Here is a 15,211-nt window from a genome sequence, read left to right on the forward strand (position 1 = left end):
GTTGTTGAGCATGAGAGTGGTGAGAGGCTGGAATGGGTTGCCCAGGGAGGTGGTTGAGGCCCCATGGCTGGAGGTGTTTGAGGCCAGGCTGGATGAGGCTGTGTGCAGCCTGCTCTAGGGTAGAGTGTCCCTGGGCATGGCAGGGGAGTTGGAACTGGCTGCTCCTTGTGGTCCCTTCCAACCCTGACTGATTCTATGATTCTGTCTTCTCCCTAGGAGGTGGTGGAGTCTCCATCTGTGGAGATATTCAAAACCCACCTGGACATGTTCTAGCAGAACTGAAAACTTCTCTTTCCCTCCAATATGTCTTTTTTTTTTTTTAGTGAACTCTCACTGCCTTGCACATTTTGTTCATCTCCTCCCTCAGTTGTTCAAATGCCTGTGAAATGGTCTAGTGGGGATTCTGTTGCACAGGTGATACATGAATCCCATCTTCCCTGAGAGTCCTCCTAGGAGTCAGCTTTGGGGGCTGGGTCTTTTCTGCCTAGGTGATATGGTGAGAGGGAATGGCCTGAAACTGTGCCAGGGGAGGTTTGGATTGGAGATTAGGAACAATTTCTTTGCTGCAAGAGTGGTCAGGGATTGGAACAGGCTGCCCAGGATGGTGGTGGAGTCCCCATCCCTGGAGGTCTTCAAGAAATGTGGACACCACTGAACAGAGCTTGGCACCTTCATCTTGACACCCACCCCACTGATACTTGCAGACACTGATAAGGTCCCTTCTCAGCCTCTCCACTCAAGACCCAGGTCTCTCAGTCTTTCTGAGAGATGTCCAAGTCCAATCATCCTCATATCTCTGTGCTGGACTCTCTCCAGCAAATCCCTGTCTCTCTTGAACTGGGGAGCCCAAAACTGGACACAGTTTTCCAGGTGTAGTCTTACCAGAGCAGAGTAGAGGGGGAGAAGAACCTCCCTTAACCTGCTGGACACACTTTTCTTGTGCCTCAGGACACCACTGGCCTCTTTGGCCACAAAGTAGTGGATGATGTACTTGGGCACAAGACAGGGCAGCTGCTTGTTGATCTTATTCAGTGTCAATGTATTTGCTAACAGACTCTCAGCACTGTGGGACATGTGGCAGCTGTTTTGCTTCTGACCAAATGGTCTTTCCTGCATCTCTCTGGTGGTTTTGGTGAGACTGGGCCAGTCTGCAACGTTGTGGGAGCAGTGGCTGGAGAAGATGGGATCTGGTAGCTCTGTAAATGCTGAGGACAAGTACTCCCTGCAGAAGTCTGAAAATGGTGAGTGATACCTTGGGAAGTGATCTCTGCCTGCTCCTGCAGGTGGCACTGGGAGATTGCTGAGATCCTTGGGTTTCTTGATAGTACTGAGGTGAGGTGATGCCTTTTGGTGTCCTGTGACCAGGAGTCTCTGCTATCTGAATGAATTCTATCTGCTGGGTTCTCAGACCCTTCAGATCTGGTGATCTGAATGAATTCTATCTGCTGGGTTCTCAGACCCTGCAGATCTGGTGATCTGAATGAATTCTATCTGCTGGGTTCTCAGACCCTGCAGATGTGGTGATCTGCAGATGTGGAACTGATTAGGACTTTCCACCCAAGTGTAACCTGCCAGCTGCTGCCCTGTCCCCCTTGTACAAGGCCCAGAGGCTGTTTCTGATGGACAGAGCTCTGTTCAACTGGTGTGAAGGGGATAGGGAACCAGAAGGAGGGTGCAGACCCCTCCTGTAACAGCTGAACTATACTGCCAGTGTGAACAGGCACATTTTGGTTTGAGTGCTGCCCCTTTGCCATGCTGCCATAGCTTCTGTGATGCTGTATGAACCACTTGGCTGCTTGGATCCTCATAAAGTGTGGATAAATCTTTCTCTCCCTTATTATTTTTTCCCTGAACTGGTACAAACACTGACAGATGGAACTCACCCAGGTAAGCTGGTGAATTACAATGCCTGACTCTTTCAGGTGCAGAGACAGTCTCTGTTAAAAAGCAGCCTCAAAACCCCAAAGCCTTGCCTATCTGGAGTTAAAATGCTGTGGATGGTGGTACCTGGGCTCACTGGGTGCTTGATAAAGGAGGCTTTCACAGGGAGTTAAACATGAATGTTCCAAAGGATCTGGTAGATGTGGAGTCATAACTATGAGTTTCTGCTCAGGGCTCAGCTGAACTACATCTGATTCCTAGCACACTAACTAGACATTTATGCCTGCTAGGCATTTATCCCCTGCTAGAGGAATGCAAGACACCTAGAAGCTGTTTACTGCCAGCCAAATGACTGTGCAGGCAGGAACGTTTCTTTGTAGGGTCTGTTACAAAGGAGGCTTGAAGGGGTAGCATCAGCAGCACCAAACTGCATGAAACAAGTCAGCCTTCCTAACTCTGTCATAGCCCAGCAGGTCAATAAGCATTTTCTCAACGAGGTCTAAGGCTCAGGCAAAGAATCTCTACATCATATTGAATTTAGGCTGGCCAAGTCTTACCTCTTTGCCTGTGACTTCCCTGTGACTCAGTTCCAACTGCTCTGCTCTGCAGCTTCTGGTGCTGTAATAATAACATCATTGAGGATTATTGTTTGCAATGCAGAAACCATCAGGATCTCCAGTTGAGGGAAGGCTCAGTGTTTCTGCTGAGGTCCATGGAGGGTGGTTTATCTTACATCACTAGAGCAGGCTAATTGCATTCTTCTGAACTCTCTGTCTTTTACCAGCACTTAGCAGCCTTTGGAGTAGGGGTGGTGACTTCCTTCTCTTTATAAAGCTTTCCCAGCCCACACCCAAACTGCTCTCTCTCAAACCAGATGGCAAACCCGAGCTAGCCCTGTCACTCCTGTCCCCATCCTGTAGATGGAAGAGTTTCTAGGGGTATGTGTACTTGAAACAGCAGCTGTTTAGCTGCACCAATGTGCATCCCTTTAAACGTGTAGACATCTGAGATACAAAACGCTGGCACTGGGGAAATGCAGAGGAAAGGTTACGTGTTAAAGCCCAGGGCAAACGGCCACAATGTGGAGGGAAGAGCCTGGTGCTAATGCTGCCTGGGGGGTGAAGCACAACCAGACACTGGAAATTCCTGGCATTTTGTTCCTTCTGTGTCACAAAGTGGCTGGCTCCCTTTTCTTCACTGTGGGTGTTAATTCTGTCTTTATTCCAGTGGTATGGTAACATTTATGTGTTAGTGGAGAACCTTTCTCCACTTTGTCCAGAACTACAAAAGCTGACTGAAGCAGTTGCTTGGCTTACAGAAAGGTAGACAACTCCCCTATTTTCAAGGCTCTGGAAGGGGACTTTCTGTCTTGTTTTCCCCCAACCCCTTGTGTGGGCTCAGTTAGATCTCTGGTTTCCTGAGGCCTCAGTTACCTACAGTGTAAGACCTGAAAATGATCAAGGCAGAAAGGGAGGAAAGTGTCTAATAACACTGAAGAAGATACTTGGCTGTGCAGGCCCTAATAAGTTGTTAACACTGCTGCTGGGGAGTGAGGATGGTCAGGAGTGCTTTGGAGGTGTCTGGTCAGGTCAGACCAACCTCCTGCAATGCGGTGTTATGAAGTGGGTCTTTTTTAACTTCATCTTTACCTTTGCTCCTGAAACAGAAAGGTGTCTCTCTCTTCAGTTTCCAGGGTGGGGAAGGAAGGGAGCAGCTGCTGGCAGGGTAAGCTAGCTGAGCTCAGCAGCTGGTTGTGGTTTTGTCCCCCAGCTTTCAAGGCAGCGGTGCTGATCCAGCAGTGGTACCGGCGCCACGTGGCTCGGCTGGAGATGCGGCGCCGCTGCACCTGGAGGATCTTCCAGTCCATCGAGTACGCCTGTGAGCAGGATCAGATCAAGGTGAGGTGCCAAGGAAAGGGGTAGGTAGGATGATACTTAGGGAGGGGGAGTAGCCTGTTGATTTCCTGCCTGTTCTGCCTGATGAAACCCTACATGATGAGCCTTGGAAGAAAGCCACAAGGACCATCTGACATTGTGAGGCTTCCTGACACCGAAGGAGACAGGCAAGCCCAGCTGCTTTGTTAGACTTTCACTTCAATACTCATACACTCACAGAATGGTTTGAGTTGGAAGGGACCTTCAACATCATCCAGCTCAAATCCCCCTGCCATGGACAGGGACACCTCTCAACCAGACCAGGTTGCTCAAGGCCTCATCCAACCCGGCCTTGAACACCTCCAGGGAGGGGGCAGCCACCAGCTCCCTGGGCAATCTGTGCCAGTGTCTCACCACCCTCACTGTCAAGAATTTCTTCCTCATTTCCACTCTCAATCTCCCCTCTCCCAGCTCAAAGCCATTACCTCTCATCCTGTCACTCCAAGCCCTTGTCAAAAGTCCCTCCTCAGCTCTCCTGTAGCTCCTTTCAGGTACTGGAAGGCTGCTCTAAAGTCTCCCTGGAGCCTTCTCCAGGCTGAACAGCCCCAACTCTCCTAACCTGTCCCCATAGGGGAAGTTCTCCAGTGCTCTGACCATCTTCATGGTCTTACCTGGACCCACTCCAGTAGCTCCATGTCTTTACAATCATATATTCTCTTACACATTTGCCTTGCTGCCAGGTGGGGAGAGGGGGGGCTTGGAGGTGTACTTCTGTCTGCTGAAGGTAAAGCTACTTGTTTGATTTCAGCAGCAGATATTCCTCCTTATCAGACACCAGGAGGAAGTTCTTCACAATGAGGGTGCAGAAATGCTGGAACAGGCTTCCCAGAAGTGTGGTTGAGGCCCCATCCGTGGGTCAAACTTGATGGGGCCCTGAGCAGCCTGTTGTAGTTGGATGTGTTTCTGCTGACTGCAGGGGGGTTAGACAAGATGAGCTCTGTGGGTCCCTTCTGAGCTGGTGCCTTCTGTGATATTCAGACTACAGTCAGCACAGATGGATTTGTGGGAAGTGTGAGCCAACACGGGAAGGGCACAGATAAGACTTCCATAAAGGTGATGTTCAGCTGCCACTCTGCAGGATTCCAGCCCTGGGTGAATGGTGATGGGCTCTTTCTCTTCCTGCAGCTTCACAACTTCTTCAGTTACCTTATGGACCACTTCACACCGAGCAGCAGTAAAGAGAGTAAGTTTCTCTGTGCCCCTTGTAGGTGTAGCACCAGCAGCTCAGAAGGTTACACCCCGTGTTGATTCATGACCCAGTGCTGTCCCTTTAGGATGGCAAAGGGGATCAAAAGACTCTAAAGAGTGATGGCATAGGGAATTTGGATAGGGAGAGGATTGTCTGCAGACTGTACAAGGAATGTGGGGCAATTCCAGCTCCTTAGGGGAAAGGGGAGTAAGGCTCAGGTTGTTCTCTCAGAGTCTGCCCTGGTAAGCAGGGCTTTGCACAGCCCATTTCTGAAGCAAGGGAATCTGTGCCTAGGAAGCTGTGCTCTGAGCTGGCTGTTTTATATTGACTTTCTCACCTAAAACTGGGGCAGGAGGGCAGAAGAGCTGTGAGAACTCTTTCAGTAGCTTCCTGTAGCTGCAGAGAGCATTTGCTGATATTGTTTAGTGCTGGGAACTTGCTAATGAGCTTAGCTCTGAAATCTGAGGACAGAGAATCAATATGAACTATGCATCAACGATTTACTTTGCTGACCACAACCTGCTGAAGTCTTGGCTCCTTCCTTTCAAGCTGGCACCCTTTTTCTTACCACCCCTCTACATATTTTCCAGCAATGCTGAGGAACATCTGGTTTCAGTGCCTGTGTAGAACAGGACAGCAATGTTCTGCTCGTTGAGCTGGGTTCTGAGATGTCCCAGCAACCAAAGAGTCATTTTCTGTAGCAAATTACTAGAAGTGGTGTCTTAACCCAGCTTCAACTGGTTGCTTTTTTTGTGTCTTTCTCTCTTTCAAACCAACCCCTCTGCCATCCAGGGGATTTTATCAGTCGTATGTTTCTAAGTGGGGAAAGCTTCAAAGAGGCAGAGCTGGAAAAATACTGTGACTATGAATGCATAGAGGTGCCAGACTCCTACACTGGACCCCATCTCTCTTTCCCACTCCTTCCTGACCACGCCACTGCCTTGCTGGAAGCATTCAAGCAGAAACAAGTAAGGAGCCCCAATGCAACCACATTTCTCCTTATCTGCCCTGCATCCCTGCTCAGAGAATTTGGGTCTAAACCAACACCTTCCATGTTGAAAGATTCTGTTGCTTTTTTTGCTGCAGTACCTCAAACTGTCAAAACCAAAAAGGTCTAGGAGGGGAAGAGCTGATGGAAATTGTCTCATGCCAGGTTACTGTGATATTTAAAATGTAAGATGTGTTTTGGTACCAGTTCAGCAGCTCTAACTTTGCAAGTCCTTGTACAGCTGCAGTGTTCTGTTGCCAGCCCTCAGTCACAGTGATGAACTGCAGAACAGGCCAAAACTACCCTTCTCCACCCAAACCCACCTCTAGAACGAAGGTCTTTTGTGTCCTGACTGATGTTAAATGCCTGCCTCCTGCAAGACACGCAGCAGCTCAAGGCCTGCTTTAATATGGACAAGGCTAAGGAAGGTCTAGAGGAGCAGCTCCTTACCTGTGATACTGGGCTGGGTGGAAGTCCTGCTGCTCTAGGAAGTGGTGCTGGGGATCTGGGCTTTTGGGTTCCTCTTGCCAGCCCTGGGCTGCACTGGGTGAGTCTCTTCCATCCTGCTGTTTCCCAGTAGTTGCCTCATCTTGTTGGGAAGCCTGCAAGTTGTCCCACTGAGAGTTTCTGCCAGCCAGCCTCTTGTGGTGGGTCCTTGGGGGGGTCTTTGCAGACAGAGGTCACTTATTTCCTGCTTTAATCCCCTCACTTTCTCCTAGTAGCAGCTCCACGCTCGCTATGTCTTAAACCTTCTACATGAGACCAGGAAGCATCTCAAGCAGTTGCCAAACATCAGCCACGTCTCCACCTGCTACAGCGAGGAGGTGACCGTGTGCGGTAGGTCTGGGTGGGGGACACACTTGTGGAAGGGGTGGGAAGGATATCAGTGGTGTCTGGAGCATTTTGGCTTCCTCTGTACTGAGAGTGGAGCACAAATGCAAAGTAGAATCAGAGAATCATTCCAGCTGGAAGAGATTTTTAAGATCAAGTCCAACCCAGCACTACCAGGTCACCACCAAACCGCATCCCTCAGCACCACACCTCTGCCTCTTTTAAACCCCTGCAGGCATAGGGACTCCAACAGTGCCCTGGGCAGCCTGTTCCAGGGCTTGAGAATTCTTTGAGGGAAGAAACTGTCCCCAGTATCCAATCCAAACCTTCCCTGGTGCTACTTGAGGCCATTTCATCTTGCCTTATCACTTTGTGTTCCTTGAGAGGAGAGCTGTGTTGCACCAAAAGGCAGTTGGGGGCTGGCTGTCTAAAATCAGTGGGTGATGCTGTGTGCTTCTGCAGGCTGCTCTGGAGACTGCAGGGAGTGTGGCTGCATCATGGCCCTGGGTCTGCTTGGTCTGGGTGGCTTTTTAAGTTAAACACACTGTGACTTGTCTTTCTGTGCCTACTAGGAGACTTGCATGGCCAGCTGGATGACTTGTTCCTCATATTTCATAAGGTAGGCTGGGGAGCTGGCTGGCCAGGCACTGTGAGCTAACCCAGGGGTTATGCTGTGAGGTCTTTGCAGAATTGGGCCCTTCAGGTGTGATTCTCCAGGTGGGTCTGATGGGTTGTAGATGGCTTCTCAAAGCAGCAGCTGCTTCCCATGCTGACTCTGAAACTTGACACACTTGTACCTCTGGGAAGTGGCAGTGGTGTGCCTGCTGACATCAGTGGCAACCCTTTCTGACTGCCACCTTCCACTGCCCAGTGTATTTGCCAGGGTAAAAATAAGTCAGGATCTGCTGTATAAGGTGACCTGGGACAGGAGTGAGGGAAGCTACCTGGAGGTGGTGGGGAGGCCCCACTTGCAACACCCACCTGTCCCTTGTCTTTCCAGAATGGCCTTCCCTCCCCTGCCAAGTCCTACGTGTTCAATGGGGACTTTGTAGACAGAGGCAAACAGTCCCTGGAGATCCTCATTGTCCTCTTCACCTTCCTCCTGATCTACCCAAAGGAGGTTCACCTCAACCGCGGCAACCACGAGGACCACATGGTCAACTTACGGTACGGGGCCAGGGTGGGGCTGTGGTGGTGATGCCAGGAGTGCCACTGGGCAATCCTACTCAACTGCCTTTCTCCTCTTCCCTCAGCTATGGTTTTACCAAGGAAGTCATGCAGAAGTACAAGGTAAACAGACATTTGTCTCCCTTCCCAAGTGAGATGTGGGTTTTGAAGGTTTGATCTTCATCTTTTCCTTTCTGATCTGCCCTCCTAGGTGCATGGGAAGAAGATCTTGAGGATGATTCAGAATGTCTTCTGCTGGCTGCCCCTGGCCACCCTGATTGATCAGAAAGTCCTCATTCTACACGGGGGCATCTCTGACACCACCGACCTGGATGTGCTTGAGAGAATTCAAAGGCACAAAGTAGGTTTGAACTCCTAGATCCTGCCAGAGAGAATGGTGGTGCTGATCTGTGGTGAGGAGCTTATCTCTGCATGCCAGCTTGGCTGTTGAGGAGGCAAATCTAAGGGATGGTCTTCCTAGCCAACTGTGTATAGGTACAGGCTTGGAGAGGGTTGCTTTGGTTGAAGGGTGTGTGCAGGGTGTGAAAGGAAGAAGCCTTCTTGGCTTCTGGAAGATGTAAAGGTCATAGCCAGGGAAGTGGTGGGTAGTGGCACAGGAAGATAGATGTGCAGCTGCTGACTGAGATGCAGTGATGATGAGGCTTTGTTCTACAGCTCCCTCAGCCTTGTTCTCCCCCTAGATTTCCAGGATTTGGGTGAATGCTGTAACTTGTCTCTGCCTCACTTTGCAGTTGAGAGATACTACTACTTCCTTTCTCCAAATGGAGTTAGTCCTTCCTCCAGCTTGCAGCTTAAATCCATGTGCTCTACCTTTAGTGAAATGTTTGAGCACCACAAAGCCAATGAAGACCTGTGGTGATGGATGTGATAGCCCAGCTACCAAGCTGAGAGGACACCGCTGGTTACCTCCCACGGTTAATCAGCATCTGATGGCACCAAGGGGGCTCGGAGGCTCAGGTCACTTGACGGCTGGAGATGCAGGTTTCCGAGAGGTGTGACCAGCTCTCTTTTCTCCCTTACCTCTTTCAGTTTATTTCTGTTTTAAGAGGGAAGCAAAGAAAGGACTCGGACAGAAGCGTGGAGGTTCAGGGAGTAAACGGCGAGAGCAAGGCAGAGGCAGAGGCGGCAGGGGAGGAGGCAGCCCGGGGCGTGTGCCCGCAGCCCCGTCCAGTGCAGGCTCCCAGCGCAGACAACAGGCAGGAGTTCTCCCGCTGGGTCCGGCAGACCGTGCAGGAGCAGATCGACCGCTGCCGGCGCCTGGTGGACGTCAGCGAGTCCGAGTCGGAGGAGCTCACCTACTCCAGCACCGTCTCCTTGGCAGACTTGGAGGGGCCCTGCTGGACTGGCCAGGAGGAGTGCGAGCAGGTGAGCGCTGGAAGCAGGACCTGAGCTCGGTGGGCTGGGGGTGCCTCCTGCAGGTTCGCTTCCTTCCAAGGAGTCTCGGCAGTAGTTAGTGCACAGACCTCTCTGGGGAGAGATTTTGGGTGCTCCTGTGGAAGTCAAGGAAGTGCAGCAGGCAGAGAGGCTCTGTGTAGCTCCGGCTCTTTCCCCGAGGCAGCCTGGTGCTGGTCGTGGCCAGGAAGGGCTGTCCTGCGAGCCTGTCACCTCTGCTGCTTGGGGATGTTCTGTTACAGACCTGTGCTATACCCAGCAGCTGAAGAGCTGTATGAGTCACCTAGGAGAGCCTTGGTGCTAGCTGCTCTGCTGCTGGGCCTTTCTCCTACCCCTGCCAGTCAGGCTGTTCACCTTTCTGTGCCCAGGGTGGGTCAGAGTGAGCCCCTTTTGCTGTATAAATCGAGCTGCAGCTCAAGCACAGAGTGGGGCAGCAAGGTCTGGATTCACTGCAGGATGGAGGTGACAGGATGTTTGCAGACACCTGTAGTTACATTACCTACTGCATGCAGAATCACAGAATGCATCAGGTTGGAAGGGACTCTCAAAGGCCATCTTGTCCAACTCCCCTGTTGTCAGCAGGGACTCCTCCAACTAGATGAGGTTGTTCAGGGCTCCACCAAATTTGACCTTGAATGTCTCTAGGGATGGGACCTCCACCACATCCCTGGGCAGCCTGTTCCAGTGTCTCACCACCCTCGTTGCATAGAACTTCCTGATGTCCAATCTAAATCTGCTCGTTTCAAACCACTACCCCTTGTCCTGTCACCACAGGCCCTCCCAAACAGCCTTCCTGTAGGTCTCCTTCAGATACTGAAATGCAGCTCTAAGGCCTAAGGGCAGGTTGGGTTTCTGTGTCAGTCCAGTCTGTAAGCCTCTCCTGTGCTCTCCAAACCCACTGTCACTTCTTCACGTTCCATAGGACATCCCCTGTCACACACCTCATCACCAGAAAGCTACATATTGAGGTCAGAGTTAAAGGGATTAAACTTCAATCCAAATGGTGGTTATTGAGTCAGCACTTAACATTTCTGGGGGCAGTGGAGTCTCCTGGCTAGAAAGCAAAGGAGTTTAGCAATAAGCTGGCTCATGGCTTCAGGATCTGCTGAGTGTTCTTGCCCTGGGAACTGTGTCTTGGGATGGGAGGGCACAAACAAGGCTTTTTGGGACCTTAGAGGCAGCAAAGGGAAAGTTTGAATCAGGCCCCACCTATGGACACTCCTCCTCCCCCAAGAACCTGCCTGTAGCTCCAGGCAAACAAGTGTCACCTCCTCCATGTCCCTGTGCAGTCCAGGGAGAGACTTGGAGACTTGTGCTCAGTAGACTACGATGGGTGATACCTGCACACTTCATTCACCAACCTTTCTGATCCTTCCAGATTTTAGACATCCTCTGGAGCGACCCCATGCCTCAGGAGGGCTGCACAGCCAACACGGTGCGAGGTGGTGGCTGCTACTTTGGGCCTGATGTGACAGAGAAGATCCTTAAGAAGCACAGCCTGCAGTTCCTCATCCGCTCCCACGAGTGCAAGCAGGACGGCTATGAGTTCTGTCACAAGCGCAAGGTCAGGGAAGGGCACCTGGGCTCACCCTGCCAAGCTCAGGCTGCTCTGCAGGCTTGGGAAGGACACCTGGGCTCACTCTGCCAAGCTCAGGCTGCTCTGCAGGCTCCTCCCAGCTCTGCACTGAGGCTTGCAGTAGATATGGAAATGGCTGAACAGCCTTGTCAGGAGCCACTGAAGCCTGTTCCCAGTTGAGGTCTTAGGCCAGACAGGAGCCACCTACTCTGCTGGGGATACGTTGTCCTTGGGTGTGGGGCTAAGAGAAGGCCTGGACCTGTTTGTGCCATTGCTGAAGCTGTTTCTGAAGTCCACAGAATCACAGATTTGTTTTGGTTGGAAGAGACCTCCAAGATGGGGTCCAAGACGAGGTACAAAAGGGTGTTACTTGGCTGTTGCAGCAGTTTTGCTCTCAGAGTCACTTCAGTGCCTCAGCAGGGACACCTTTGACTGCTGACTGCAGTGGAGGGTGGAAGTTTGGCAGGAGAGTGCAGTGAAACAGCAGAAGGCCCACATATGGCCAAATCCATGTAAGACCAGCGCTGCCCTCCAGGATCTCACACCTGTAAGGCTCCCAGGCCAGCTGCCACCCTGTTGATGCTTCTCCACACAGAGCTTTCATACCTGACTCCAGCTGGCTGTCCTGCTTTCCCTGACAGCTGTACCAGTGATGTGTGTGCACTGACTGCAGATATCTCTCTTTTGGGCCTTAGGTGCTGACCATATTTTCAGCCTCAAACTACTATGAGATTGGCAGCAACAGGGGAGCCTACGTGAAGCTGGGACCAGACCTGGTGCCCCATTTGGTTCAGTACCAAGCGAACAAGACAGCCCACACTCTCACCATGACCCAAAGGCAAGGCTTTGCAGGGCAACATTCCAACAGGGAAACCCTGGGGACATCTGAGAAGGTTTGACTCTAGGGCTGAACTTTTACAGCTAGAGTTTCTAAGTAGTAATGCCAAAGGAGCTGAGCTTTGTGCAGAAGTTACTGAGGGAGGCTCAGGGGTTGAGGAAGGCACTTCACAAGATCAGGAGTGGACTCTGATTTTTCCAGCTTCTCTTTTCAACATCAGGTTCTAACCTGTGCCCTTTCCTGAGGTCCCTCCTGCTTTGTCACTTGACAAATTGATGCAGGGATTGAGTGCTGCAGGGAGCTGTGCTGCAAGCGTGCAGTGCTTTGCCATGAGCGTGGAGATGAAGCTGTAGCCATGCAGAGCAGCTGTGTGAGGGGCTGGGTGATCCACAGACAGGCCAGAGGAGTGGGGAGGTGCAGCTTTGTGGTGAGGCCTTAATGTGCTGCTCTCTTCTCTGCATCCTCCAGAATCAGCAGGGTGGAGGAGTCAGCCTTTCGGGCCTTGCGGGAGAAGCTCTTTGCTCACACCTCAGCCCTCATCAGTGCATTCAAGGCCTACGACAAGGACAACACAGGTAAAGCTCAGGTGAATTCCCCGAGAGGACAGGATTGAAGAGGCTAAGTTGGGTGTGTGGCTGGTTGGGAGTCTCCTCACTGATGGCTGTGACTGTCCCAGGGGGAGGCTGTGTCAGACTTCACCAGTGTTGGTCCCATTCAGTGTCTCTGTTGGGCACCTGTTAGTGGCCTTGTAACAAGGGGGTTCTGGGTAAGCAAGAGGTGATTAGCCTAACGAGTAGTAGTTTAGGCTTGGTACTAGCAATCCATGAAGCACTGGAAAATGTGACCTGCACCATGTCTGTTGTCTTCTGGAAAGGGTTGGATGGTCTCTCTGAGTCTAAAATCATTCAGAAAACAGTGTGGGATGTCCTCCATGGAAGCTGCCTCTGTCAGAGCCTGGGGGAAGGAGCTGAGGGCCGACAGTTGGGGTTGCCAGGTCTCGGGCTGACAGGAGTGTTCCGCTGGCACAGCAAGCAAGATGAGCTGCTGAGATCTGTCTCAGTTGTGGGCCAGGGCAGAAAAGGGCACAGCGGTTGGCTAGAACTGCATCCTTGGGGTAGGACTGCTTCAGTGCTTGCTTTCTTGGTAGCAAAATTGTACATGAGTTGAGTTGTAAGGGCAGCTGCTATATAAGAGCAGGGTCTTTTCCATGTGCCTGGGTCACTGAGGAAGCACTAGTGCCATGCAGGGCTTTCTATTGTCCCAGAGTGCTGAAATGTGCTGGAGAAATGATGCTGCTGCTGGCAGCAGCACGGTAGAATCATAGAATCAACCGGTTTGGAAGAGACCTCTGAGATCATCCAGTCCAACCTAGCACCCAGCCCTATCCAGTAGACCAAGTTTATGTGCTGCTCTAGGCTTTTGGCTTTGCCTCAAAGTGTTGTCAGTTGCCTCTCTCTCCAGGGTCCTCATGGCTCTCCCTTTTCACATACTTATTGTTTATCAAATTGTTTTGGCTGGAAGAGACCTCCAAGATCATCAAATCCAACTGCCAACCAACAGCACCATGGCCATCATGCCATGTCCCTGAGTGAGTGCCATGTCCACACTTTTCCTTGAACATCTAAGCCTCAAGGACTTTTCCTTGCAGGAAGGATCACGCTGAGTAGCTGGGCAACAGCTGTGGAGTCAGTGCTGCGCCTGGGGCTGCCCTGGCGCATGCTGAGGCCGCAGTTGGTGCGCAGTACGGCAGATGGCATGCTGGAGTACAGGTCCTGGCTGGATGACTTGGCCATGGAACAGCGCAGCCAAGAGGTAAGGGCTTGCCTCTTCCATCATAGCACCTCGCCAGATCCTCACCATGGTGTGAAAGGAGAGGATGACTTCTGTATGACCCCAAATCATCCTGGAGTCAGTGGAAAAGCTTGTGTGAATTCAAGGAGTCTGTGTGGAAACAGACGATGCATGTGGAATCAAACCTAGATGTAGACTTTGAGTAGGAAAGCTCTATTTCATTCCCTGAGTTGCAACTTCTTAAATCACACCCAGCAAAAACAACCCTGCAGTGGTTAACAGCCACAGTCACAGTCACTCTCTGCTCTGCTGGGCCAGCAAAGCTCTGTTTGATGTTCCATAATGCAGCCTGTAACAGAGGGCACAAGCCACCCCAGACCTCTTTCAGAAGGCACACAGCATGCAAAGTCTGTTGCTGGCAAACTCTGGAGAGCAGGAACCACTTCCACTGATGTGTGATGTCTGCAGTAACTGCTCAGATAAAGCAGAGGGCTGCCAGGAGGGTAGAAGGAGTGTATGACCTTGTTGTCTTTCAGCACATCCAGTCGAGCTTGCTGGAAGTCATTTATCGAAACAGATCCAACCTGGAGACCATATTCAGGATCATAGACAAAGATCACTCAGGTAAGCAGGAGTACAGGAGATGTTGTGCACTGCACTGTTGTTCCTTTCTACTTGGGGGCTTCCTTTAGTATGTACAAAGGCAATTTTATTGAATGGTTTCAAGCTTGGGTCTTTGTCTTCCTTGAAGAGCTTCTGAAATGTCATTGTATGCTTCCACTCACATGCTGCATTTTGAGGCACGGTGCAGTCCAGGCAGAGAATGACTAATTCCTTGTTCTGGAGGAGTTCAGCAGAGCAAAACTTGTGGTGAGAACACTGATGGCAGTGCAGAGTGCTCAGGATCTTGACTGTAACCTACTTTCAAACAGTCATTTCCAGCAAATTACCTCAGGAAAGAGAAAATATGAGTCTTTGCCTTCTGTCCTTCTCCCATATTGCATTATGTCTCTTTACTTCTTCACGTGATGTTGGAGCCAAGGAATTTGGTTGCAGCATATGGAATGTACACTCAGTGGCTTCTTCCCTTCCTATAGGATGTGCAGGCAGCAGGGATGGGAGATCAAAGCTAAGCTGGGGTCCTTACATGCTGAGCAGGGTCTGACTGGTAACACTGCCCATGGTGACCTTGTGCTGAGGTGGCTGTGCCTTCCTTCTCCAACAGGTCTCATCTCGTTTGAGGAGTTCCACCACACCTGGAAGCTCTTCAGCTCCCACATGAAGATCGAGCTGACAGATGATGGCATCAGCAACTTGGTGCGCAGCATCGACTTCAATAAGGATGGGAACATCGACTTCAACGAGTTCCTCGAAGCCTTCCGCCTGGTCAGGCAGGCAGAGGAGTGAGAACCCCAGCAGGGTCACCATGTCCAATGCCTTGAGTGTTTGCAAAGCCTGGGGACTGCTTCCTCCCTCACCTCACCGCAGAGTGTGCCTGCAGATGGCAAGCAGGGAAAAGGCAGGCAGGGTCCAGTAGTGCTTTGCTGGCTGGGAACACCATCCAGCTGTATCCATCTGAAGGTGATAGGCTCCAGCTTGGGCT

At 51.3% G+C, this 15,211-nt stretch overlaps 1 protein-coding gene across 1 annotated transcript; it reads left to right on the top strand.

The window, feature by feature from the left end:
- The first annotated feature begins 1,180 nt into the window (after positions 1-1,180).
- PPEF2 (protein phosphatase with EF-hand domain 2) lies at positions 1,181-15,015 on the top strand. The gene is made up of 16 exons (XM_064150444.1): positions 1,181-1,241; positions 3,652-3,779; positions 4,941-4,998; positions 5,797-5,972; positions 6,715-6,829; positions 7,396-7,442; positions 7,824-7,990; positions 8,077-8,113; positions 8,202-8,351; positions 9,041-9,376; positions 10,782-10,967; positions 11,675-11,817; positions 12,286-12,392; positions 13,466-13,629; positions 14,145-14,232; positions 14,834-15,015. Exons 1-16 carry the CDS (start codon positions 1,181-1,183, stop codon positions 15,013-15,015), a joined length of 2,145 nt encoding a protein of 714 aa, XP_064006514.1.
- The last annotated feature ends 196 nt before the right edge of the window (positions 15,016-15,211 follow it).

This window comes from Pogoniulus pusillus, chromosome 10, assembly GCF_015220805.1.
Source record: "Pogoniulus pusillus isolate bPogPus1 chromosome 10, bPogPus1.pri, whole genome shotgun sequence".
Taxonomy (NCBI): Eukaryota; Metazoa; Chordata; class Aves; order Piciformes; family Lybiidae; genus Pogoniulus; species Pogoniulus pusillus.

What these genes read in the sequence shown, in the direction of transcription:
- PPEF2 (XM_064150444.1), top strand. Translation starts at nt 1,181, where the DNA reads ATGGGATCTGGTAGCTCTGTAAATGCTGAGGACAAGTACTCCCTGCAG. An exon ending in CCTGCAGAAGTCTGAAAATG is followed by an intron (nt 1,242 to 3,651) that starts GTGAGTGATACC and finishes TTTGTCCCCCAG; the next exon opens with CTTTCAAGGCAGCGGTGCTG. An exon ending in GCCAGGAGGAGTGCGAGCAG is followed by an intron (nt 9,377 to 10,781) that starts GTGAGCGCTGGA and finishes TGATCCTTCCAG; the next exon opens with ATTTTAGACATCCTCTGGAG.